General features: G+C 39.5%; 1 protein-coding gene across 1 annotated transcript in view; it reads right to left on the minus strand.

The window, feature by feature from the left end:
• The window catches only part of GOLPH3 (golgi phosphoprotein 3), a 48,122-nt gene extending 31,857 nt beyond the window's left edge, over positions 1-16,265 (minus strand). The window contains exon 1 of the mRNA XM_045566333.1: positions 15,726-16,265. Coding sequence (XP_045422289.1) covers positions 15,726-15,950 — 225 coding nt within the window. The 5' untranslated portion in view covers positions 15,951-16,265. The remainder of the gene's footprint in view (positions 1-15,725) is intronic.
• Positions 16,266-25,656: the final 9,391 nt, after the last annotated feature.

Below are 25,656 nucleotides of genomic sequence, written 5' to 3' on the forward strand. Positions count from 1 at the left end.
CCTCAAAAAGACAGTAGCAGAGGAGAAAGCATGCATTGCAGTGGGGGCTATGTTTGAAGGGCAGCAGGTTTCAAGTATTAATAAAAATGTTCTAAAATTCATTGTGGTGATGGATGCACAACTCTGAATATATTATCACTGGATTGTACAATTTAAATGACTGACTTGTATGGTATATTAATTCTATCTCAACAAAGCTGTTACAAAAAAAAACTAAGCCAACAGTTCCTCTTAAACATTTGATAAAAGCAAGCCCTCAGCTTTCTGATGATTTTTTTTTATTATTAGATAAAGGGTAATGCTACGGAGACTGAATACTTGTGTCATGTGTCTTCCCCCCCAACCTGTGGCGGGGTGGTGGGGGCGGAATTCTTAGGATCCTAACCTCTAAGGTGATAGATTTAGGAGGTGGAGCCTTTAGGAGGTGATTAGGTAATTAGGGCAGAACCCTCATGAATGAGATTAGTGCCCATACAAAAAAGGACCCCAGAGAGTTTCTTTGTCCCTTCTGCCACCTGAGGCTGCATCAAGAAGACAGAACCAGGAAGTGAGCCCTCGCCAGATACCATACCCACCAGTGCCTTGATGGTGGACTTTCCAGTCTCCAGTACTGTGAGAAATAAATTTCTGTTGTTTATAAGCCACCCAGGCTACGGTATTCTGTTTCAGCAGCCCAAACAGACTAAGACAGGTAAGAAAATTAGTAAAATAAGTAAATAATGTTTAAATCTGGGCCCCCACCTCTTAGTAACCAAGTTATGATTATGTTTCAAAAGTTCCTTTTTAAGCAGTTTGTAACTTAGAATGTATGTTTCCACAGAACAATAGCCAGGTCTCTGATCACCAGGCCTTTGATCACCTCTACTCTGCCTTAATTCAAAACCAGCGAGGGCTTTTACTGCCATTTATTTCCTGGGATCTTGGACACCAGCAGCCTTAAACCGATAACCTTTCTATTAGACACCAATCCAACTAAGAAATTCAATCCATGTACATTTATTCATCAATCTTGTGGGGGATTCCAATCTCAAGTCTCCCTCCTTTCTTCCCATCACTCCGCTCCATTCTTCCCCTCATCTCCAGCCAGCACAATAATTTACTGAGTAGAGACTATGCACAAAGCGCTGTTTTAAGTACTCAACACAATAGTAGCTCACTTGAACCTTCACAACAATCTTCTGATGTAAGTACCGTTATCGTTCCCAATTCAAAGATAGGGAAAATAAGCCCAAAGCATACTGCTTCAAGTACTCTCTTACTCAACATATTCTATTGTTCTTCCACTGCATTCACCTAGCAAAACTGCAACCCCAGTTCAATCCAAAATCACTTTCTCCATATCTGTATCTGTGTTTTTGAACTGCTGATGGAAAAAAAAATCTTGAAATCTCAGTAAATAAATGTACTGTCTTCAACTTAAATTAAGCCCTCAATGATACTTGACAAATCCATCTGTTTCCCCAGAGCTCTTACCACTCTTCATAGCAGCTATTTCAAAACTCCATTATTTCCAAATCCGAGCTCAGTCCACTTTCAGCAGATGACTTCACAGAAGCAATAAACCAACTCAATAAACTCAATTTCATCTACAGCCATTCTTTTGCCTGGTTACAGTAGGAAAACTGATCTTCTGCCTAAGACTAATCTTCCCACCCATTCTCTCCTACCTACAGACTTAACCTTTGCTCACCACTCCTGTCCTCCTAAAATAATCTTAAACCTCTCACATACATACTAGCACCTTCCTATTGGCATTCAAACATTCTCACATTTGCCCATCATACAAAAGAGACAGAGGCATGGACCAACCCTGCCTTCTCTCCTTTCTATTCACAGTGAACTCCTTGACAGTGTAGCCAAAAAGTAAATCTCCACTACTTATCTTTCACTTCCCAACCCAGGGCCATCTGATTCAGTTCTCAACAAGACTTCTCACTTTACTCCCGCACAACATTTGATGCTGTAGACATTCCCTCCTTCTCCCCTGGGTTCCCTCTGGCAGCTCCTGCTCAGGCTCTCTGTGAGGTCACTCTTCTGGTACCTTTTTCTTGAAAGTAGTGCTCAGTGGCCTTTTCTTAGCTCATTTAACACACATCTTGAGACATTTCAGGCACTCTCACTTGTTTTAAAAAAATTTTTTTTTAAATTCAATAGACATACTTGAGAGAAAATTAAAAGCCCCTACCGCCTCCCTCCCCTTCCATCCCTCACCCATTCCCTTTTCAAGATAACCCACATTAGCATTTGGAACACATCTTTCAAATCCTTTAAGTACACACAGTCATACTCTGCCATACACTGAGTAACTACTGTATGTTAAAATTGTGCTAAGCATTTGATATACATCATGTCTAATATTTGTAAGACTTTGTAAGTCTTTAGTAGTAATAGGCATTATTCTTCCAATTTCACAAGGTAATGGAACTGCAGCTCAGGCAAATTAAGAGACCTGCCAGTTACTGAGTGGTAAAGTGGGAAATGAAACTAGTCCACCTAGCTCCAAAGCCCTGGTGCCTCTCTTTTCTGTCTTGTTTTCCAAGACCTATTTAACCTGTGATCTTGGTGTGCATCCTTTCAGCCCCCTGAAAATAGAGGGTGCAGGTTGAGTACCTCTTATTAGAAATTCCTGGGACCAAAAGTGTTACAGGTTTTTCAGATTTAATATTTGCATATACACAGATATCTTGGAGACGGGACCCACATCTAAATACAAAATTCACTTATGTTTCATATACACCAAGTATGTATACACTCGTCTATCGGAAAGCAAAGGTGTCAAGTGTGGGATTTTTCCCTTGTGGTGTCATGTGAGCACTCAAATAGTTTCAGATTTTGGAGGATTTCAGATTATTAGGGATGCTCGACTGGTATTATTTTTTTCCTTCCACACCTACCACTGATCACTTCACTACAGAGAGCACAAAACAAAGTGGGAGCAGACACTCGCTTAAGCAAAAGAATTTTTTAAAGATTTTTGACTAGTGAGATTTTCAAAAGTATATTTAACAATATCTTATTAATAAGACCTAACTACAAACCTACAGTCTTAATTCTTCTGTAGGAAATGTAAGGTTTTATTTAACACAACAGCATTTCAGTTTACAAAGCCATTTTCACATATATAATCATCTAAGTCTCATAACCCAAGCAAATATCACCTTTTTAATATTTGAAGAATCTGAGGTTTAGAGAGGGTAAGAGATACAACCATATTCACACCCCAGAAGCAGCAGTCATATCTCAAGCCCCAGAGCTGTGACTCTAGAGATAGCGCTTTCACCACTACATCACAGTCAGTATTTTAAGGTGAAGACATTTTGAAAAGTCCTACAGAAGTGAATAAAATGGAGGCACGTAAGTTTTATTATAGCAAGTCACTGTAACATGATTTGTTTATAAGATACTGGCCTCGTCATGATTTTCTAACAGAACACCAACCCCACTTCCAAGGCAGAGGCACAAAGTTGCATAAAATAAAAACCATAGTTCTTTTAATTCTTGAACTAATACATTTCAAGAATAATTTTAATTAAATAAACATCAATTAAGTACCAAGATATTGCTAAGCAGAGGTGATAAAGATGACTGAGATACAAGGCACAGAATGAAAATAATAATTCAATGTGACAAATATAATACTGATATGAATAAAATGGCACTCACTCCAAAAACATGCATCAACACCTGTAACATGCTGGTCACCGTGCTGGGTGCTAGAGATACAGTGATAAGCAAAAAGGATGTGAGAGCCACTAACACTGCCGAGGGAGTTAGAGTAAGGTGAAGAGTTTCAGCTGGGCATTGAGAAATGAGTAAGATCCGGCTGCCAGGTAGAGAAAGGAAGAGCTTTACTTAGAAGGACCTGCTAATACAAACATGAAGGCCTAAAAAAGTAATTATGTGATTGCCAAACGTTAAAGAAAAACATGAAGGTCCATAACAGGACCATATTTATAATTAATGAACATGGATCTAACTACGGTACATCAGATAAGATATTCTATCATGCAGTCACTACAAATAATGGGACACCAAACTTCTGATTGTGCCACTCTAATTTTTTTCCATGAGCTTATATCAAGTCATAAAATCTGTATCTACTGATTTGGGAAGGTAGTCTCCATATGTCATTAAGAGAAAAAGGGTTACAGAACAGTCATAAGGAGACCTCCTCCTTTTTAAAATGATAAATGAAGCTTTTAAAACAAGACTGGAAGAATAACATATGAAGATGTTACCACACAACTGTCTCTATTTGCCTTTGTTCAATGCATTCCACAAAGAATTTTTTTTAATAATAATTGAATATATCACTCCCTAAAATCCTTCAATGGTTTCCCAATTGCACTCAGCATAAAATACAAAATCCTTAACCTGACTTGTAAGGTCTCGTGTGGTCTGGCCCTCCATCATCATCTCATGCCTTTCTCCCCATCACTCCACTTCTGCCACCTGGACCATCTTTTAGTTCCTCAAGCAAAGCCCAAGCTCCTTCTCACCTCGGGGCCTTTAAGTACACTGTACTAGGCCTGTCCTCACTGGACTTAGCCCCTACTCATTCTTTGGGCCTCAGACTAAATACCATTTCTTTACAAACGACTTCCCGGTGACCTCCCTCACATACCCATTTTCACACAGCATCCTCTAATTTTCCTTCATAGTTACTATCACAATTTGTAATTATATAAATATATACACACAGACCGTTCTATGTGTATATACATGTATCTGTCTCTCCTACCACAGTGCCTAGCATATAGTAGACACTCAATAAATGAAAGTAGCATTTTGAATGAAAAAAAGTGGAATTATGGGTTTTATTTTTCATTTCTGCAATTTTTTCTACAACTAGCACAACTTGTATAAGAAAATAATTAGGACAGTATTCCTATTCAATTGGTTCCTTAAACTCAAACCAATCATCATCTCCTCTCTCTCTCCTAGGTTTTAATGACAGTACTATGAAATCCTAATAATAATTATATTAAAATATTAGTTCTGATCAATCCTGTACAATCTGTATCCAAGACCCAGGCAACAAATTTCACAAGTTCTAACAACCTCAAGCCTACTAACAATCTTCTGATCCAATTTTTCCATCTACCAATCCTATCAACATTCAAAATAACAGTTTTCCTAAAAATCCAGTTTATAATATTATTGCTACCATTAAAACCTCCAACTCGGCTGGGCACAGTGGCTCACGCCTGTAATCCTAGCACTCTGGGAGGCCAAGGCAGGAGGATCACTCAAGGTCAGGAGTTCGAGACCAGCCTGAGCAACACAGTGAGATCCCATCTCTAAAAAAAATACAAAAATTAGCCAGGTGTGGTAGTGCATGTCAGCAAATGCCTGTAGTCCCAGGTACTTGGGAGGCTGAGGCAGGAGATCACTTGAGCCTAGGAGTTTGAGGTTGCAGTTAGCTGTGATGACACCACGGCACTTTAGCCCAGCAACCGGGTGAGACTCTGTCTCAAAAATAAATACATAAGAAAAATTCTCACAGGTGCTAAAACATGAACCTTGAAAACATTATGCTAAGTTAAAGAGACATAAAAGGACAAATCCTGTATGATTACACTTGTATGAGGTGCCTATAACAGTCAAATTCACAGAGGCAGAAAACAGAATAGTAGGGTTACCAGAGGCTGGGGGGAAGAGGTAATGGAGAGTTATTGTGTAACAGGTACAGAATTTCAGTCTGTGATGATAAAAAATTTCTGGAGATGAATACTTGTAATGGTCACACAGGATGTGAATATACTTAATGCCACTGAATTGTACACTTAAAAATGGCTGAAAAGGTAATTTTGTTATGTATATTTTATCACAATAAAAAAATTAAAAATAAAAAACTTACAGCTTTCCTTTTACTCTCCTAGACCTTTCAGTCACAACAAGGCCTATGGAGATTGTGGAAAGGAACCATACTTTTAATGATGTTTGTAGCCCAGCACTCAGGACACTACCCAGACCATAAAAAGACCCTTAATACTTATTTGAGGACAAATGAGAGGAAGAAGAGAGATGGATAGGTGGATGAATAAATAAAAGTTCAAAATTTACAGTCATTTCTAAACATATCACATATCTTGTAAAAATCACTAAAATGTGAAGATAATTTTCTAATTTAGTTTCACAGAAGCCATATTAAAAAGGTTATTCATGACAATCAAGTGAAAGTTAACCCCCAAACCAATTTCCAGTCAGCTTCAAAACTGCTTTGTGATTAGAACTTCCTGGGAAGTTGTTCCAAGCCTTGGCTACCCCACTCCCAGCTCAACTGGCGTCTGCTCCTTACACTCCCTCCAACAACCTCAGCCTACGTTACTCCTTCCTCTGAACTGAACTTTTACTGTTTCTACTGCCCACGTGGCACATAACACTGTTTTTTAAATTCTTACAGGTCTTGTCTCCCTACCACGGTACTGTAAAGTTGAGGAGACTAGGATTTTTCATGTTATTTTTATTTCTAAACCCATTTAACAAAATGCTTTGTATAAAGTATAATTTTAAAGTTTGGTGCAATTCTGTTAATTATTCCACATCTTTCCCCACTCTCAACCCTCTCAGAAATGGGGCCTTGGGAGTCAAAGGGTCCTACAGCAAAGGAGACATAAAAAGTAATCAAATTGGCCGGGCGCGGTGGCTCACGCCTGTAATCCTAGCTCTGGGAGGCCGAGGCGGGTGGATCGCTCGAGGTCAGGAGTTCGAGACCAGCCTGAGCAAGAGTGAGACCCCGTCTCTACTAAAAATAGAAAGAAATTATCTGGCCAACTAAAAAATATATATATACAAAAAAAATTAGCCAGGCATGGTGGCTCATGCCTGTAGTCCCAGCTACTAGGGAGGCTGAGGCAGTAGAATCGCTTAAGCCCAGGAGTCTGAGGTTGCTGTGAGCTAGGCTGATGCCACGGCACTCACTCTAGCCCGGGCAACAAAGTGACACTCTGTCTCAAAAAAAAAAAAAAGTAATCAAATTAAAAGATAGGGAGGAAATAGGGGAAAAAAATTCCAATGAAATAAAATTTTAAAAAGAAAAGGTTGTGAGCCACTGCCTTCTCCAGGGGTCCCAGCCCCACCAACTTCAGTGAAGATCCTGGCTTCACTTCAGGCAGGAAGCATTCCCTCCCCATAAAAAAAGAGGGTCATCAAAAAGGGAAGGTGGGAATATCAAGAGATGGGAAGAAATGGTGATCACACGGGCTAGAAGAGATTATGGCCTTTCGAGGTTTCCGATTTGGAGCCTCAAGGCATGATGAAACTTAACAGTTACTGTGCGCCAACTACTAGGTACTTTACATGTATCATTTTGTCATTACAGTTATTTATCATTTTGGAGATTTAGAACCTAAGCGAGCAGTATCTGGAGATAGAGGAATCATGGAATCGATCAAGATTTATTTGAGGAAGACTATGGGATGGGCCTAAGAATCAGAAGTCAAGTGGTACTTCAGGTTCCTAGATTTCCCCAACCCAGTTGGCCAGGGATTATAAAAAGAAAACTCACCAGAGGTTCAGGACACAGGTAAACAATTGAATTTAAGTAAAATGTTCACTAAGCCCAACACATAAAGTACAAGAGGGTCAAGAAATAACAAAAATAACGGAAATATTAAATACTTGTCAAGACTACTGTAAATTTTAATTCATCTACCTTCTCTAGGCTAGGTAATTACCCAATTGCATTTGTTTAGCATCATGCAGTTGACAAAACACTTGCACATATATACCAACCCAATGGATCCCTAAAACTTAGAGAGGTTATGGGACAGACCACAAATGTAGGTCTTTTTTCCCCAGGGAAAAACTGAGGGTCTAAGAATTCAGAACACTTACCCCAATTCTTTCAGTCAGTCAAGGGCAAGGCTGGGAGTCAAGAACACAGCACAGTCTCCTGGTTCCTGATCTGAGGCATCCTCCCCATTCTCCTCCTACACTTAACATATACTTCTGTTAAAGTCAGTAATTCATTTTACTGAAATCATTTGCAAATCTGTCTTCTATGTAGACTGGTTGCTCCCTGAAGATAAAATTTTTTTCTTTGTAACCCCAGCACCTAGCAAAAGGACTGGCACAAAGAAGGTTTAATACTTCAATTAAACTGAACATATGAATACTAAATAACTTGATTTCATTTTAGCTAATATGGTATAGACAAAAATTCAACGACCAATTCAGTTACTAAACTGAAATTTAAGTTCTTAAATAGTATTTCTGAGCTTATTTGGTTAATGAGATATAAAACTGTTTAACATTTGCATTTAAGAAACTGGAACTAGAAAATGAAACAGAGTAAAAATAACCAGTAGCAGCTTACATATAGTCCTTTTATTTCCAGTCCCTCCCAGAAGGTAGTGGTGGGGGAATACAAAATTTACCTGCACATTATCAACCAGTAGGATTAATTTTTACCTTAAAAATTTAAGTCGTAACTCCCTATAGTTCAGTATGATTAACCTGTTCCTCCTCCTACTGAACTACAAGCCAAATTCTATTACAATAAAAATTCCTATCAAAGATTTCTAAGCCTCAACTAAATAAATACTTGGTATTTTCAATATTGACTTATTTCAGTGTTTCTCAATCTTGTAATTATTGTTCCCTTAAGAAGTATTTTCACATTTTCCCCCCAATAATCCTCTCTCCCGTGAATTTTAATACAATAGAATACACTGTATATTTATTTGTATACTGTACATGTATTTATGCATAAAAGGAGTAAGATTTTTTTTCACCACCACCCCCAGAACCAATTTTTACTCCCTTGGGAATGACATTATCCTCATTGAGAGTACATAATTTACTCAAAAAATATTTACTGAATGGTAGCTAAATACCAGGCTAAGATATTTAAAATAAAAAAATTCTAGAACAGCAACATAACATAGTTTTGTAGTTTACTATATGAGCATGACCCACCAAACTAAAATGGAATTGAAGATAGAGAAGTTCTTCCTCTCATTTGTACCTAGTAAAGGGCCTTACACAGAGAACGTGCTCAATAAAACATCTGATGACTAGAGACTTCTAGACGTGGTAGTTACACTCCTTCTAAATGTCATTTAGCAAGATAAGAAACTCTAGAACAGGCTACAGAAATGTTGACTTTGTATCTCAAAGTCTCAACTCGAAATTCAACTCACTACAACCCTGAAATCTGGAATTTTCTGTAGTTAATTTTCAGGAGGAAAAGGACAAAACAAAAACCTTAAACTAAAACAAATTGTTCCTATTCAGTAATTTTTAACCATCCTGGTTCACTAGATGCTTTAAGTATCTAATGAAAGTTACGTCCTCTTTCCCCAGAAACACACACACACACACGCCTTCTTGCAGAGTTGTTCACAGACTTTTTAAACTCCATCTGTTGACTCCAATTTAAGACCCCCTCTATTAAGGGAATTTGCAAAGCAAATACAATCTGTTAAGCTTAAAAATAAGTTAATGTTTTTAGTTTAAAATATTTTTAAGCTTAAAAATGTATTTATCAGAAATATCCTTTTTGGTAATACACTGTACTTTAATATTAGTTGTATTCTTACAGATCAGAGGTTTACCAAACAATTTAACAGAAGAGAAATAGCCTATCTTCTAAATATACCTGTAATACCTAAGTTAAAACCTCAAAATTTACTAGACTACATTATAACACTGTACTATACTACTGAAACAAGTTTTGCAGTCTTCCCAGCTTTGATTAGAGAAACATAAAGCCACAAACATCAATTTCAAAAAGAAGTCAGGTTTCCACCTTTAGCACTTGTCACTCTGCTTATTAAAAGGAAATAAGAGGATATGCATAGTCTCCATGCCACTTCAAAAGGAGACTCACAACATGAAAATAAAATCCCCTACACAAGACTAAGGCATATTTTGAATATTATTATTTACTCTGATTAATAGCACAGAAAAATTATTCTAGCAGAATGGGAGGAAAGTCAGCAGGGACACAAAGTAGTGTTGGGCCAAAAGTTTAACATGACATAACAGAACAAGCATAATGCATGATGCCTTCAGGGTCTTTTAAGATTTACATATAAGCTGATACTATAATAGTATATTTGTTTATCAGAAAAACATCCCACATATTTCAAAATCTGACCAAAATAATTTCAAAGTATAATTCTAAAAGATAAACTCAAATGATCCACACAAAGACTCTCAGATAGTCTGAAATTAATATATCAAATATAAGTATCACTGAAGAGGTGAGCCAATGAATATTTTGGACACACTGTGAAAGAATCCTAAAGCACTAAAAAGTAATTTCAACAGTATAAAATCTTGTTTAAAAGGTACAATCAAATGGTTCGATGAACTCCAGAAACTAATGTTGGAGATCCTACATATCTCCTACTTGTGCTTAAACACCAGAAAAAAATATACGGAAATTCAAACCTTTCAAAAACAGGAAGGGAATATTATTTGTATTAGAAAAGGAATCACACAACTCAGAAGCTTTTATTATATTTTAAATTACTAAAAATCTTAGCACATCTTTAAATTCTGAATATTTGTTGAATGAATTTCTCATTTACAGATTTGATACAGAGATGTTATACAGTACCACATGTATAGAAAGGAAAATTTTTTAAAAAAAAACAAAGTTATACTCTTCATCAGTATATCTTGATCAGTACTGTATGTATTTCAAAGTAGGTGACCTTGGAACATTTACTCCAAAAATGGAACACATCTTTAGGGCCAGTGTAAAAACACTACAAAAGTCAGCTCCATCACGTTAAACTTAATTATTTTACTCTCCGTGTATATTATCTAGCTCAAATACCTACTTTAGGATATGGAGTTAAGCTATTGTATTAGAGTTCCTGTCTACTCATGTTTCTGAGTAACTGACTCTGGCTAAAAAAAGGGACTTTACTGGAAGGCTGTTGAAACTTACAAAACTGAAAGATGACTAGAAAATCAAGCTGGAAAAAGCACCAACAGACTAGGGAGAAAGCAGTTCAAAGAACCATTTCAGAAAACAATCTGATCCCTACACTGACACTACTCTGAAAAGGTCTTAAAAAAAAAAAAAAAAAAACCGTATAGCCTGTTATTCTCTCAAGATCCAAAGCTCCAAGAGAAAACATCTGACTGGGTAAGTCTAAGTGGCTGCATGGCAAAAGGACAGAAAGATGCTTCAAGAGGGTATCCTAAGGGCTACACTCAACGGGGAACCCCCGAACCAAGACAAAACAGGGGGAAGACACAGTGGAGAGTTCAATAATAAATGTCCACAACAGTACAAATCAGAACCACCATGTGGGATGACTACTTCCATTATACATGAAAACTCTGAGGCTCGGAAAGCTTAAATAGTATAATATGTAAAACAAAGGATACACTTTGGACCAGGACTACAAAGCCCCTCTCCACATCTGCTATTCCACAGGCATACTCCAAAGTTGTGATCCCCAACCAGTCCACAGCACCATGAAACTTGGGGCGGGGCGGCGCACAGCAGGAGGTGAGCAAGGGAGCAAAGCTTCATCTGTATGTACAGCCTAAGCTCCCCCCACCCCACCCCGATGCGTGGAAAAACTGTCTTCCATGAAACCAATCCCTGGTGCCAAAAAGGCTGGGAACCACTGCTAAAGTATACCTGGCCACTTAAAATAATCAAATCCAACCTTAAAAGACTAAGATTTGCCACCAAGGAAGGCATTTAAAGTGTGTGACACCAGTTATTTGAGGTAATTCTCAGTGAAGCATCCTGAGAATGTTCTACTGGAGGCATCTATGGAAAAATCAAATATATGAGGAATGGAAAATACCTGGCACTTTTGCTGCCTCTCCCTTTGAAACACGGGGGCGATTACAGAAATCTTGCTAATTATCTGAAAGTTGAATTCAGATGTAAACCTATCTGCCATCCTTGCTGCAGCCTTTTAAGAGTTACTTAACACACTGTCACACTAGAAAAAAACTTTAAAAACAAAACGATCCTTTCTAATTTAATGAAAAAATTTTTATTGTTTTCTGTGAGTTACATGGAACTTGAAAAATAGTTCTCAAGGCTCCCAAGGTCAGTTACAAATGCTTCATGAGGCACAGGGCTCAAAACTCACAGGGCAGTTAATGTCTTAAATGCCTGTATCACTGATTCTCTGCCCAGAGTGAGCAACAGGAATCGCAAGGGGCCTAGGCTGCTGTGTTTTTAAAAAGAAAGGAAAATCACTGGTAAAAAAAATCTGAATGTGTACTTAAATTTAAAAAAAAAAAAAAAAACCAATCACAATGACTGAACCTTCTGTTCAGTAAAAGGGAGGGGGAGACTTGACTCAGAATATAAATCAAAGTATTTTCTAAATATTGTAGATTATAAATGTGTTCAAAGCAAATTAATAAGACAGTAAGAATGAACAAAAGACAACCTCACACAAGGATAAATCTCAAGATGTTGAACAAAGCCAGACACAAAAGTACAAAAACTAGGTAAAAGTAACCTACACTGAATTCTAAAGTTAAGCTAGTGGCTACTCTGGAGGAGTGGGTAGTGACTGGAAAGAAATTCAAGGGGGCTTCTAGAGAACTGGGCTTCTGTTTCTTGCTCTAGGTGTCAGTTTAACAGTTGTGTTCAGTTTGTGAAATTTCATCATACATGTGTGTTTTCCTGCAGGTTTATTGTTCAACAGAAAATTTTTTTAAAAGCCAAAAAATGTAAATTAAAAAACTGATTTCACCATTTAGCAACTTCTTAAAATTTTTTGATTGTTTTGACTTCAGATGTTATTAGCTCACACATGCATAAAATCTGTCTAACATTAATGACCTGCCTAAACATAACGTTTAGCTTTTAAATATCTTAAGAATACCCAGACATAACAAAGACGGATACTAAGTTAAAATAATAAAGTTAAAGCAGTGAATTCACTAAGCTATATAATAACAGCTGAAGTTTAGAACTTGTTAATATCAAATTTAATTAAGTTGAAAGTTCACACTTTTAACAAGCACAAATGCCTAGGCTCAGGGTAAGAAAGCAATTTCTGCACCCTAAAAAGATGTAAGTTAAAGACATGGCGGGGGGAGTGCCCAACGACAAAAACAGGAATGAATGAGTTGACAGGGCTCATTATTAGTATATAAAGAAGTGATGAGCCAGTGCAGGGGCTGCGAACAGTACACACAGCTACTTGGGAGGCAGGAGAATCACTTGAGCCCTGGAGTTCAAGGCTGTAGTGTGCTACGATCACACCTGTGAATAGCCACAGCACTCCAGCCTGGGCAACACAGTGAGACCCTCATCTCTTAAAAAATAAATAAATGAATAAAAAAATTTTTTAAGTGGTTAAAAAAAAATACATATGTGTGATATATATATATATATAGTTTTATCCCTAAAACTAAAATCTAACTAAAATCTGAAGTAATGCAAAATCCCAGTTCCCCCAACTACCTGAACTTGCCTACAAAGGGGAAAAAAATTTCCCTATGTGGTTGTTGAAACCAGCAAGAAATGCGCAGAATTAGCATTAGCTAGTGTCTGGACCTTGGCCGTGACTTGCAAATATAGCAAGTGACTCCTTACACAAGCACAATAGATGGTTTCAGTTATCTGCCATCAAAGAACTTTAAATTGTCTAAACTGTGCAAGTACCATTAAACTTCAACAAATTCTTTAAATTATCTTCATGAAAACCAATCAGAGAAAAATAGCAATGTTAATATACTTTAGCTTAAACATTTAGAGTAACACATACTTGAAAAAACAAAAAGATACTTTCTCACTATAACTTCTCAGTGTGACTCAGAACACCAGAATCTAGTTATTTAGTTAAAAAAAAAAAAAAACCAAGTCTGAGTTTTATGGTTTTATCCACACAGAAAAACTATAAACATTTTCAAAATGTTCACTCAGGAATATGTTTTTTTTTTTCATTTTTTTTTTGTATTTTCTAAAACGTGTACAGTAATCTGTCACTCTCGTCCCAAAAGAAAAAGACTTAAAGAAAACTGTTTATAGCCAAGATTCTAAATTGTGAAGCCTAAAAAAGTGGAATACTTTCTAAAATCACATCACTAGGACACTATACATCTAATTTGTTTTTTCATACAAAGAACAAAAAGCAATTTCACACACAGCCTGCTTTATAATCACAATTCAGTAACTCAACAGGTATTGGGCCCCTTTCATAGCAAGAGGGACATCAACTTTTTTCAAGATGATTGTTATTAAGCCTGGGCAACAGAGTGAGACCTGTCTCTACATACACAAAAAGAAAAAAAAATAGAAAAATGAGCTGGGCAGGATGGCACACACCTGTAATCCCGGCTATTTGGGAGGCTCAGACAAGAGGATTGCTTGAGCCCAGGAGTTTCAGATTGCAGTGAGCTATGATAATGCCACTGCACTCTAGCCTGGGCAACAGAGAGAGACTTTATCTCAAAAAAAAAAAAAAAAGATTGTTATTAAAATATGAGAAATGGGAAACCAAGATATTGCAGATGCAGTATCAGGGGGAACCTGTAGTTCATTAGATTCCTAAATACCAGGAGTCCATAAACAATCCATATAAAACTCACCTATACCTGATAAGTTTCAGTGAACTAGGAAGATTTCGTGAGGATGAAATTTTTTTGCCGCTCTTTGTGAATCTGGAAAACTTTCTTAAAAATCAAAACAAAAGATACTTTTGTGTCTGACTCTCAAAACATACTGTCATAATTTGCACAGAGATAAAATAAGCTTCTGGGACTACCTCACCATACATGATTCACAGAATATCCGTTCATCTGTCTGACAATCTATCCATCTTTAAAAATAATCACTTTTGTAGATGGATATGTCATAAGGTAAATGCAGCAAAATGTTTAATTACAGCATCTATTATAGAAAGTATGTACACAGCTGTTCACTGTAGCACTTTTCCAACTTTTATATGTGAAAATCTTCGATAGTGAGGTGAAAATAAACGTTTTAAAAGTCAGACCACAAAGAAATATTTATCTTAACTTTAACCTACCTGAAGCTTCGAGGCCTTTCATCAAATCACAAACCTAGCATTTTAAGCACTTCACAAAAAAGCCCTTTAAGATGGCAAGACTTTCTTGTGAATTGTCAACTGATAAAATTTAAAAGCGATACTAAAAGTAATCTTTCACCCAAAGCAAGTTCACCTAGAAAGTCATTTTCCTGGAAGGTTCATGAGAGTTCTGCTTGACTTTTAACTTTACTCAGTAAAATAACTTTTTCCTCCATTACCACTTCACCGAAATTTTTCATAATTCCAAACAGTACACCTTAATTGAAGTTGTTTTTCTTTTAAAAAGCCCCCAGTAAGCAGATCCGTGGACCCCTCCCAGGTCCTACAACCTGCAAAGCCCAAGAGTTCGGGGCACTGGTGGCTCTAGGTGTTTCAGTCTACGAGGCAGACTCCAGGCTGGACTTGCACCCTGGGGTCCACACAGGTCGGACACGCGGGAAAAGGCGAGGAAGAAATACAGACCGCCGGGGTGTCGAAAGGAAAGGAGCGACTGTGAAAGGGGTAAGGAAGAATCCAAGCAACTCTAAGGGGAAGAGGACCTGGAAAGCCCTGAGCCGCGCGGGAGAGCAACCAACTCCAGCACTCCTCGAGGCAAGCTGGGCGCCACCTGGCACGGGGCTCGGGAGCAGGAAGGGCAGGTGCGCGGGCCGGAGGCCGGGCGCCCACCTGGGGCCCACCTGGCGCCCGGGCCCCGCGCGCCGCCCCCCGCCCTGCCCCCCGCGCCCGCACCTCGCGGTCCTTGAGGCCCAGCAGGAGCACCTCCTCCATCAGGGTCAGCCGCGTTTCCTTGGAGTCGCCCTTGTCGTCGTCGTCCTGCTCGTCGCGACGGCTCTGCGCGTCGTCCTCGCCGTTGCCGGCGCCGCCGCCCGCCGCCCGCTCCTTGTCGGCGGCGTTGCGGGAGGCCTCGGTGCGCCGCTGCACCAGGCCCGAGCTGCGCTGGGTCAGCGAGGTCATGGCTCCGGCCGAGGCGCCGCGCCGGGCCGAGAGCGCCGTGGGGCCGACCAGGTCTCCCTCCTCCTCCCCCCGCGGCCTCCGACGCGGGCTTCCGTGTTAAATCCGGGCGCGGGGGCGACGGCCGTCGGCAGCGGGGCTCGGGGCAGTCATGGAGAGACGGGTCGGGGAGAAGCGGGCTGGCCGGGCGCCGGCGGCGCGGGGAGGGGGGGCCTTCCTGCCTGCGGCCGCGGCCCCCAAAACAGCCCCAGCTCCGAGGCGGAGGAGGAGGAAGAGGTTGAAGCGGCGGCGGCGGCGGCGGCGCCTTCCCAATATGGCGGCCCCGGCTGACGTCACCGGAGGATGTGGCAGCGGCGGCGCGGGGCGGGGCGGGCCGTGAGGGCGCCGGAAGCGGCGGGCGGCGACTCGGCGACGGCGGGGGCGCGCGGGGCTGTCACCCACCGCCGTCCCTGGCCCTCGGTGCTCGCCCTTTCCTTTGCGTTCTCTCGCCCCCCTGGCCCGCACCCGAGACGTGCCCTCCCTCCGTCCGCCTCCCCCTGCGCCCCTCACCACCCAGCCTGGAGCCAGAGACTGGCACGGCCCCCCTCGAGTCGGGGGAGGCCACACGGGGCTGTTCCCGGCTCGGCCTCAAGCTGTGCCCTTAGCGCCCCCGTCGCCACGGTCTCTGGAGGTGGCTCCTCGGCCGTGACGCCGGGATCCCGCTGGGACTCCTGGGTCCCCACGGCGGACAGGCAGGACTTGCTCCCTGCTGGGGCTAGGAGAGGGCGCGCGCTCGCCCCGCAGAAGGAGCAGCTGCGTCCAAATGGCTTGCAAGTGGACTTTCAGTGTTTTCTAGGAGTAGAGCGTTTAGAACACATTGACTAGTCTTGTTTGTAAAACACTTTCCTTGCCTCCGCCTTGTTCTGTAAAGTGACCGGGGCGCGGTGAGTACAGTTAGTACTGCACACATTAATATGACTCGACCTTTAACGATCTTTTTATAGAGACAATAAACCTGTTGGGTTTCATGCCACGTTTTTGTACACGGTAAATCTCTCCTATTGTAATTACTAGGCTAAATCCTCTTGGCTAGCTTGACAGTTGCGCAAAATATGTTAAATAATGGCTGTCAGACCTGAGAGGGGGTTTGGAGGAGCACAAGGGTTGTGCTTGTGAAGTAAAACATTATCCAGAAATGGCATTTGTGCCATCCAATATTATTTAAAATAAACTGTGATCACAGGCTGTGGCTAAAGAGTAGTTTAGAAAGGTTCTTCCCCCTCCACCAATCCATTATCCAAAACTCCTGCCCTGGAAAGTGAGAATGATAAATGAGGGGAGGGGAGGAGCAGGGTGAGCACAAGTAGACCTTCCCTTTCTCTTATCTGTCTGGGCAAAGGTCAATTTCACCTCCACCAATTTCTCCCATTCATGTCCTCTTCAACTTTTTTGCTTCATCTCTCTTCCAGTTTTGTCAAATACTGTAGCTTAAAGTATGTTACTTTGTACATCAAATGAACTTAATTTGTTGTTTGATGAATATAGTCAAGTATTAAATAGTTCAAAGACTATAAAGATGTGTATAATGAAAATTTACCTCCCAGCCTTGCCCCTGTTCACCAAGTTGTTCACCCCCCATTCCCCGCTTCCTCTCCCCTGGAGGTTTTTAAATATGTCAGCAAATGGTCTGATACTTCTCTCCTCAAAATGTGAAGCCCAATTCCCTTCCCCTGGAGTGTGGGCCAGACTTAGTGAATCTCTTCAAATGAATAGAATGTGACCAACATGACTGTAGCTTCTCAGACTAGGTCATAAAGTTTTTGCAGGCTGGGTGTGGTGGCTCGCACCTGTAATCCTAGCACTCTGGGAGGCCCAGGTGGGAGGATCACTTGAGCTCAGGAGTTCGAGACCAGCCTGAACTAGAGCGAGACCCCATCTCTACTAAAAATAGAAAAAATTAGCTGGGCGTGGTGGTGTGCGCCTGTAATCCCAGCTACCTGGAAGGCTGAGGCAGGAGGATCTCTCGAGCCCAGGAGTTTGAGGTTGCTGTGAGCTAGGCTGATGCCATGGCACCCTAGCCCAGGTGACGGAACAAGACTCTGTCTCAAAATAAAAAAAGAATTAAAAACAAAAGTCTTTGCAGCTTCCTTCTCTCCCCTACTCCTTCCACCACCACCACCACAACTCATTATTCACTCCGGGAGAAGCCAGCTGCCATATCATGAAGACATTCAAGCAGCTCCAGGTGGGGAGGAACTGAGGCCTCCTGCCAACAGCCATGTGAGTGATCCATCTTGGAAGCAAATCTTGCAGCCCCAGTCAAGCCTTCAGTTGACTACAGCCCTGGTCAACATCTTGAATAAGAATCTAGTGAAAGATTCTGAGCCAGTACCACCCAGCAAAGCTGTTCTCAAATTCCTGACCTACAGAAACTGTGGGATAATAAATATGTGTTGTTTTGAGCTGCTAAATTTGGAGTAATTTGTTCTGCAGTAATAGGTACTAAAATATTTGCACAAACACACACACACACACACACACACAAATAGGTAACCACTAATATTACTTTCTTGGTGTATCCTTCCAGAGATTTTTTTAAGCATATATTAAAGCAAATATGAAAATGTTTTTTTCCCTTTTATGCAAATAATAGCACATACATGGTGTTTTGTATCTTAATTTTCTTCTGACTTATGTTGGAGTGCATTCTAGATCAGTACGTACTAACCTCTTCATGATTTGTTTCAGCTGCATCATATTCTGTTGTACAAACATACACTAAAATTCCCTATTGATGGACATTAGGTTGTTTACAGTCCTTTGCTGTTACAAACAATGCTATAATAAATATAACAGGCTGGGCATGGTGACTCACACCAGTAATCCCAGCACTTTGGGAGGCTGAGGCCATAGGATCACTTGAGGCCAGGAATTCCAGACCAGCCTAGATGACATAAAGAGACCCTGTCACTACAATAAATTTTTAAAAATTAGTGGTGCTTGTCTGTAGTCCTAGCTACTCGGGACACTGAGGGGGCAAGATCATCCAGGAGTTCAAGGTTACAGTGAGCTATGATCGTGCCAATGCACTCCAGCCTGGGCAACAGAGCAAGGCCCTGTCTCTAATTAATTAATACATAAAAGGCTCTGTCTAATTAATTAAACAAACAGCCTTGTCCACAAAAATATATGTTCATGGTCTGTCTATTCATCTACCCGTACCACACTCTTCAAATTATTGAGATTTTATGTACAACTTTGTTGCTCTTATTTTTTTCTAAGTTTTCTTAGTATTTTTTCCTTACCCATTTTTCAGGAAGTCACAGTTCTCCAGTCCCCTGCTCACAATATAGTGAGCTTGGAAGAGAACCCAAAGCTCAAGATGAGAATGTAGCTCAGCCAACACTTTGATTACAACCTTGCAAGACTCTAAGCAGAGGACCCAGTTAAGATACACCAAACTCCTGTCCTATGGAAATGAGATAGTACCATGTGTTGTTTTAAGCCATTAAACTTTTAGTAATTTGTTATGCCATCAATACAAATAGATTGAAAATAAAAAGATGGTAAAATATATATCATCAAACAGCAGCCATAAAAAATCTGGAGTGGCTATACTAATATCAGACAAAATAGACTTTAAAACTAACAAAAAATGTTGAGAGAAATACATGCTTACATTTATGGTCAGCTGATTTTGAACAAAGGTGACAAGACAAGTCAATGGGGAAAGAAGAATCTTTTCAACAAATGGTGCAGGGACAACTACTTATCCACATCCACGATGAAGTTGAATCCCTACCTCATACTGTGTATAAAAATTAACCCAAAATGGATCTAAGATCTAAATGTAAGAGTTAAAAATATAAAATGTTTAGAAGAAAATATAGGCATAAATTTTCATGATCTTAGATTAGATGATGGTTTCTTAGATATATACTGAAAGCACAAGTGACGTAACAAAGGAGAGATATATTGGACATCATTAAAAGAACTCCATTAAGAATATGTACTTCAAAGGATATCACTAAGAAAATAAAAAGAAAACCCATGTAATGGAGAAAATTTTTGTAAATCATATATTTCATAAAGAACTTATATCTAGAATATATAAAGAACTCTCAAAATTCGATAATAAAAACACAAATAATTTAAAAGTAGTCATTAAAAGTTATAAAACATTGATGAATGAAATTAAAGAAGACACAGATAAATGGAAAAACATTCCACATTTATAAACTGGAAATACTAATATTGTTAAAATGTCCATAATACCCAAAGTGATCTACAGATTCAATGCAATCCCTATCAAAATTTCAATGGCATTCTTTTCAGAAGTAGAAAAAATAATTCTAAAATTCATATGGAGGCCAGGCACAGTGGCTCACGCCTGTAATCCTAGCACTCTGGGAGGCTGAGGCGGGAGGATTGCTCAAGGTCAGGAGTTCGAGACCAGCCTGAGCAAGAGCAAGACCCAATATCTACTAAAAAATAGAAAGAAATTATCTGGACAACTAAATATATATAGAAAAAATTAGCTGGGCATGGTGGTGCATGCCTGTAGTCCCAGCTACTCGGGAGGCTGAGGCAGTAGGATTTCTTGAGCCCAAGAGTTTGAGGTTGCTGTGAGCTAGGATGACACCACGGCACTCTAGCCCGGGCAACAGAGTGAGACTCTGTCTCAAAAAAAAATAAAATAAAATAAAATAAAATTCATATGGAGCCAAAAAACATAAAACAAAACAAACCCAAATAGCCAAAGCAATCTTGAGCAAGAAGAACAAAGCAGGAGGTATCACACTTCCTGACTTCAAAATATATTACAAAGCTATAGTAATCAAAACAGTATGGTACTAACTTGAAAACAGACATATAGACCAATGGAACAGAGTAAGAGAGTCCAAAAATAAATCCATGCATCTATAGTCAACTGATCTTTGACAATGGTGCTGAGAACACACACTGGAAAAAGAATAGTATCTTCAATAAATGGTGATGAGAAAACTAGATATCCACCTGCAGAAGAATGAAATTCGACCTTTATCTCATACGATATACAAAAATCTACTCAAAATGGATTAAAGATTTAAACATAAGACCTGAATTCTACACTTTACCAGGGTTAATTTTGTGGTATATAAATCATATTTTAATAAATCTGTTACTAAAAAAAATTATGCATCTTTAAGTTTGGCTAGGAGCATGTCTCAAGGTAATATATTTTTGAGAAAAAAAGATTTGCATCGAAAGTGTACTTTTTGTAATTTGTGCTTTTCATTTTTAGATTAAAATGCTTGGAGCAAGGTTTATTCACAGGAAGGTGATGAAAAACTAACATACTTTCAGGATAATAAAATATGCTTTTTTAAAAACGAATACATTGGGCTAGAATTTAAAGTTTGAAAGAAATGTAGAACACGACATTTTTATTTACTTTCATTGAAGACTATAGTGAGGAAACAAAATAAACATCAAAGGAATACACAAACTAGATAAGCTATAAAAATTATTTTAATTCTTTGTTTACATAGCAGTCTGTCACACAAATTCCAGAATTATACAGCTTAAGGAACTCTAAAAGAGATAGAACAATTCACAATTCTGACTGCCTACTCATTATTCCTAGAAGTCTGAAGGCAAGATTTAATGTTTTTACCAGGTAAAGTTTAGTATCTTTCCACCATGATCATCAGGAAATCTAAACTTCTAAGCTACATCCTTAATTATTAGTCTCTATAAGGCAGAATACAGAAAGTGATCGACCTGTAGATCAATCATCTCTCAACTTATAAGTAAGGGCCTTTAATGTGATCCAGAAGTTTTAGATGAAAGTTATCTTCATGAAGTTTATTTCAGGTTTAGGTTGTAATCCACTATCCTCTTCACTTGAACTCTCTTCTCAGCTCAGTGGAAACTGAATAGCTTATTCATTGCTACCTAGAAAAGAGCTCCTCACATATGTATACTCATTTCACTGTTCCCTGCCTCTCCTTCTCTCCTGCCTCTCTCCTTACTCTCAATTCCTTCAGTCAACTATGAAAATAAATGCTCTCCTGTCCAGGATTTTAAATAAATCAGGGTGTGATAAGAAAGACATGACTTTCTAAAGCTGTAGAATGCCGCCTTCTTTTCACAAACCGCACATTTTTTTTTCTTTTAGGGATAAAGTTTGCTTTCCTGTCAAAGGATTGGATGCCGACACTCCCTGAGCAACTGTATCAGTGTTCTGTACTGTGCACCCAATAGCACGTGCTTCCCAGCTCACAGCTTCTGTGGGCCAGGCGTCCGGGCGCGGTATACTGGATCCTCTGCCGTGGGACTCACCGGCTGCAGACAGGGAGTCAGCTGAACTGCACTCTCATCTGGAGGCACAGCTGGGAGACGACTGGCTTCCAAGCTTCCTTAGGTTATTGGCAGGACGCATTTTCTGGTGGTTGTAGAACTGAGGCCTTCTGTTTCTTGGTGACTGTTGCTGGAGGCCGCCCTCAGCTTCTAGAGGCTGACGGTAGCTTCCCCAGTGTGGCTGCCTACTCCTCAAGCCAGCACGGAGAACCCCTAGGTGCATCTGCTGGCACCATGGAGTTTTAAAGCATGCAACATAACCACGGGAATGACATGCCATCCCTGTTGCCATATTCTGTCGGTCAGAACCCGTCATCCCACACTTGAGTGAACACCAGAAGACAAGCATCATAAAGGCCCCTGGGGTCTGCCCACTACGGCAGCCTTGAATCCTTTCTGCATGAAGATGGAGAGTATGTGAATGAACAAATCAGTGAACAAAAGCCAGCCTCTCTTTCATTATTTTAGATTATCTTTTTCTTTATTCATAACTCCCTCCAAAAAACACTTGTGTAGTTATTTATTGCTGTATAACAAACCATACCCCCAAATAGTAGCGTAAAACAGCAACTGTTTTATTTGCTTGTTATTCTGTGGTTCAGCAGTCTGGGCTGGACTCAGCTGGGCGGTTCTTCTCCTGGGCTCTCATGGGGACACTCATTTGGCTGTAGTCACACTGCAGCTTGACTTGAGCTGATTAGTTTAACGTAGCCTCACTCATACAAGTGGAAATTGGTGCAGGCCGTATATTCCACATGTCTCTGGCAGGCTGGCGCAGTCTTTTTGAAATGGCATCTGGTTTCCAAGAGGATGAGGAGCTGCAAGACTCAGAAGTTGTAGAATGTTACTTGTGCCACATTCTACCTGTCAAAATAAGCCCAAGGTGTGTCCAGGTTCAATGAGTGGGAAAATAGACCCCACCTCTTTTCCTTTCTAGAATTGCACAAAGTTCAAACCTGAGAACTCTTCAAGATTTCCCTGATAAATATTACAAAATATCAATCCTGATATACAAGAGAACATTTTAACTGGTTAAAGATACAATGGCATTTAATTGATATTATTGTTAAAAGTAGTTAATCTTTACTTATATACAATCACCTATTTTCTACAGATGTCTTTGCATGCTAGTCTTAAATCTTGTTAGATTGATTGATTGATTGACTGGTTTAGAGACAGGGTCTCACTATGTTACCCAGGCTGGAGTGCAGTGGCTACTCACAGCTGCAATCACAGCTCACTGCAGCCCTGAACTCCTGGACTCAAGTGATTCTCCTATCTCAGCCTCCCGAGTAGCTGGGACCACAGGCACCAGCCACTGCACCCAGCTCACTAGATCGATTCTTAGTAAATGTTCATCTTAAATATTGCTAGCTGGTTTCCTTTTTCTTTCAACTTTTTATTTCGATAAACATTTCAAAACACCTAGTAAATAAACTATAAAAGTACCAGAAGAACACTGGGTGGATTGTTTTATAACCCTGGAGATGAGAAGCCTTTGTTACCATCACCCAAAATCCGGAACCATAAAAGAAAACATTGATAAATGTGATTTCATAAAAATTAAGATCACCTGCATGGAAAAAAAATCACAAAGCCAAGCTATGTGGCAAATGTGAAAAAATGGGCACAAAACATTAACAGATAGTTTACAGAAAAATAAATACAATTTGCTCTTAAATATGAAAAAATGCTTGACTTAATTCATAATAAAAGAAAACATTAAAACTATGCTGATAATACCATTTCTGCAATTCAATTGACAAGTTTGGCAACATAACATACAGGCAAAAGTATGGGGAAATCAGAACTGTTACACATTGCTGGTGGGAGTGCAAGATGGAGGGCAATTTGATAATATCTATCAAAATCATGAATGTATTACCTTTTGATCTAGCAACACCATTTCTGTGAATTTATCTTCCAGATTGATCTGCCAGTGTATGAAATGACATATGTACATGGATGTTATTGTAACATTGTTTGTAAAAGATTGGAAATAACCTATAGGTTCATCAGTAGAAGACTGGCTAAGTAAACTGTAGAACATCCACAGAATGGAAGACCATGAACTATGAAAATGAATGAGAAAGCTTTCTGTGTGCTCATGTGGAACAATCTCTAACATATATTGTATAGAAAAATACAAAGAGCAGAAGTTTCTGTAATATGCTACCTTTTTTGTAAGAAAGGGAAGAATGAGAGAATATATATTCGTATTTGCTTATATATGCATTTAAAACACCCTGGAAGATTCAGGAGAAACTAACAAAAGAAGTTACATGATTTGGGAGTTAGACTAGGGATACAGTGGTGGACCTGTAGATGCTGTATTAGTTTTTTCTATGCAGCATGAATTTTTTAAAAATCTACATATATATGTATTTTATTTATATTCAGTTTTAGATTTACATTTTCAAAACATCAACTCTTGACATTTAATTCATATACCATATGATTTACCTATTTAAATTGTACAAATAGTTTTTAGTATATTCACAAAGTTGCGCAACCATCACCATAATCAATTTGAGAACATTTTCATCACCTCCTCCAAAAAATACACACCCACTAGCAGTCATTTCCCTTTAGCAAACACTAATCTACTTTCTGTTGCTATAGATTTCCCTATTTGCTCTTCTCTTTTTTCTTCCCCTCACACACATTGAATCCATTTGCTCGCTCACTTTCCCCCAGTGCCAATCCAAACATCTCCCTCTCCAACCGTCACCATACTTTATTTAGTTTCATTTCTATAAATGTGCTATATCAGTAAAGAGTGACAGCTGCCCATGGCCACCGTCCGGTCCGTAGCCAACAGGGAATTGCCTAACTGGTTTTCTGCTCTGTCCCCTGTAAAGAAGCAGAGTGCTGGCTTCCTCTCTGTCGCACCTGCTGCAGGGCAGGGGACCTCCTCTCAAGGTACATCGCTGGGCCAATAGGCTACAGGGTCTTTTCTCATCTCCTAGCAACTTTAGAAGATAAAATTGCTTTATTATTTTGCATTTATATAGGCCCCTTTCCAAAAGCTCTTCAGCACCTGATGGCACTTTTTACAATTCTCTCCTGAGATTGCCCCAAATAGTCCCCCTTCCATGTTTGCTCCTCCTTGGTCACCTTCTCACCACCAAAACCCTTCCTATCAATTCACTAACAAAATTCAGAAAATATTACAAATGAATTTTTAACTGAACAAGGAAGTCTCTTCTGAATAGAGTATATTTAAACCATACAAAAAAGCAACAGGGTTTTACCAAAATTTAATTAATTAAAAATAGAAAATATGATTTCAACTGGATTATTTCTTCATTCCAAAATAGGAGGCAACAAAGTTATCCTAATAGGTGACATAGTTATGTTCATAATAATCATAATGACAATATCTTAT

Source organism: Lemur catta, chromosome 12 (genome assembly GCF_020740605.2).
Source record: "Lemur catta isolate mLemCat1 chromosome 12, mLemCat1.pri, whole genome shotgun sequence".
Taxonomy (NCBI): domain Eukaryota; kingdom Metazoa; phylum Chordata; class Mammalia; order Primates; family Lemuridae; genus Lemur; species Lemur catta.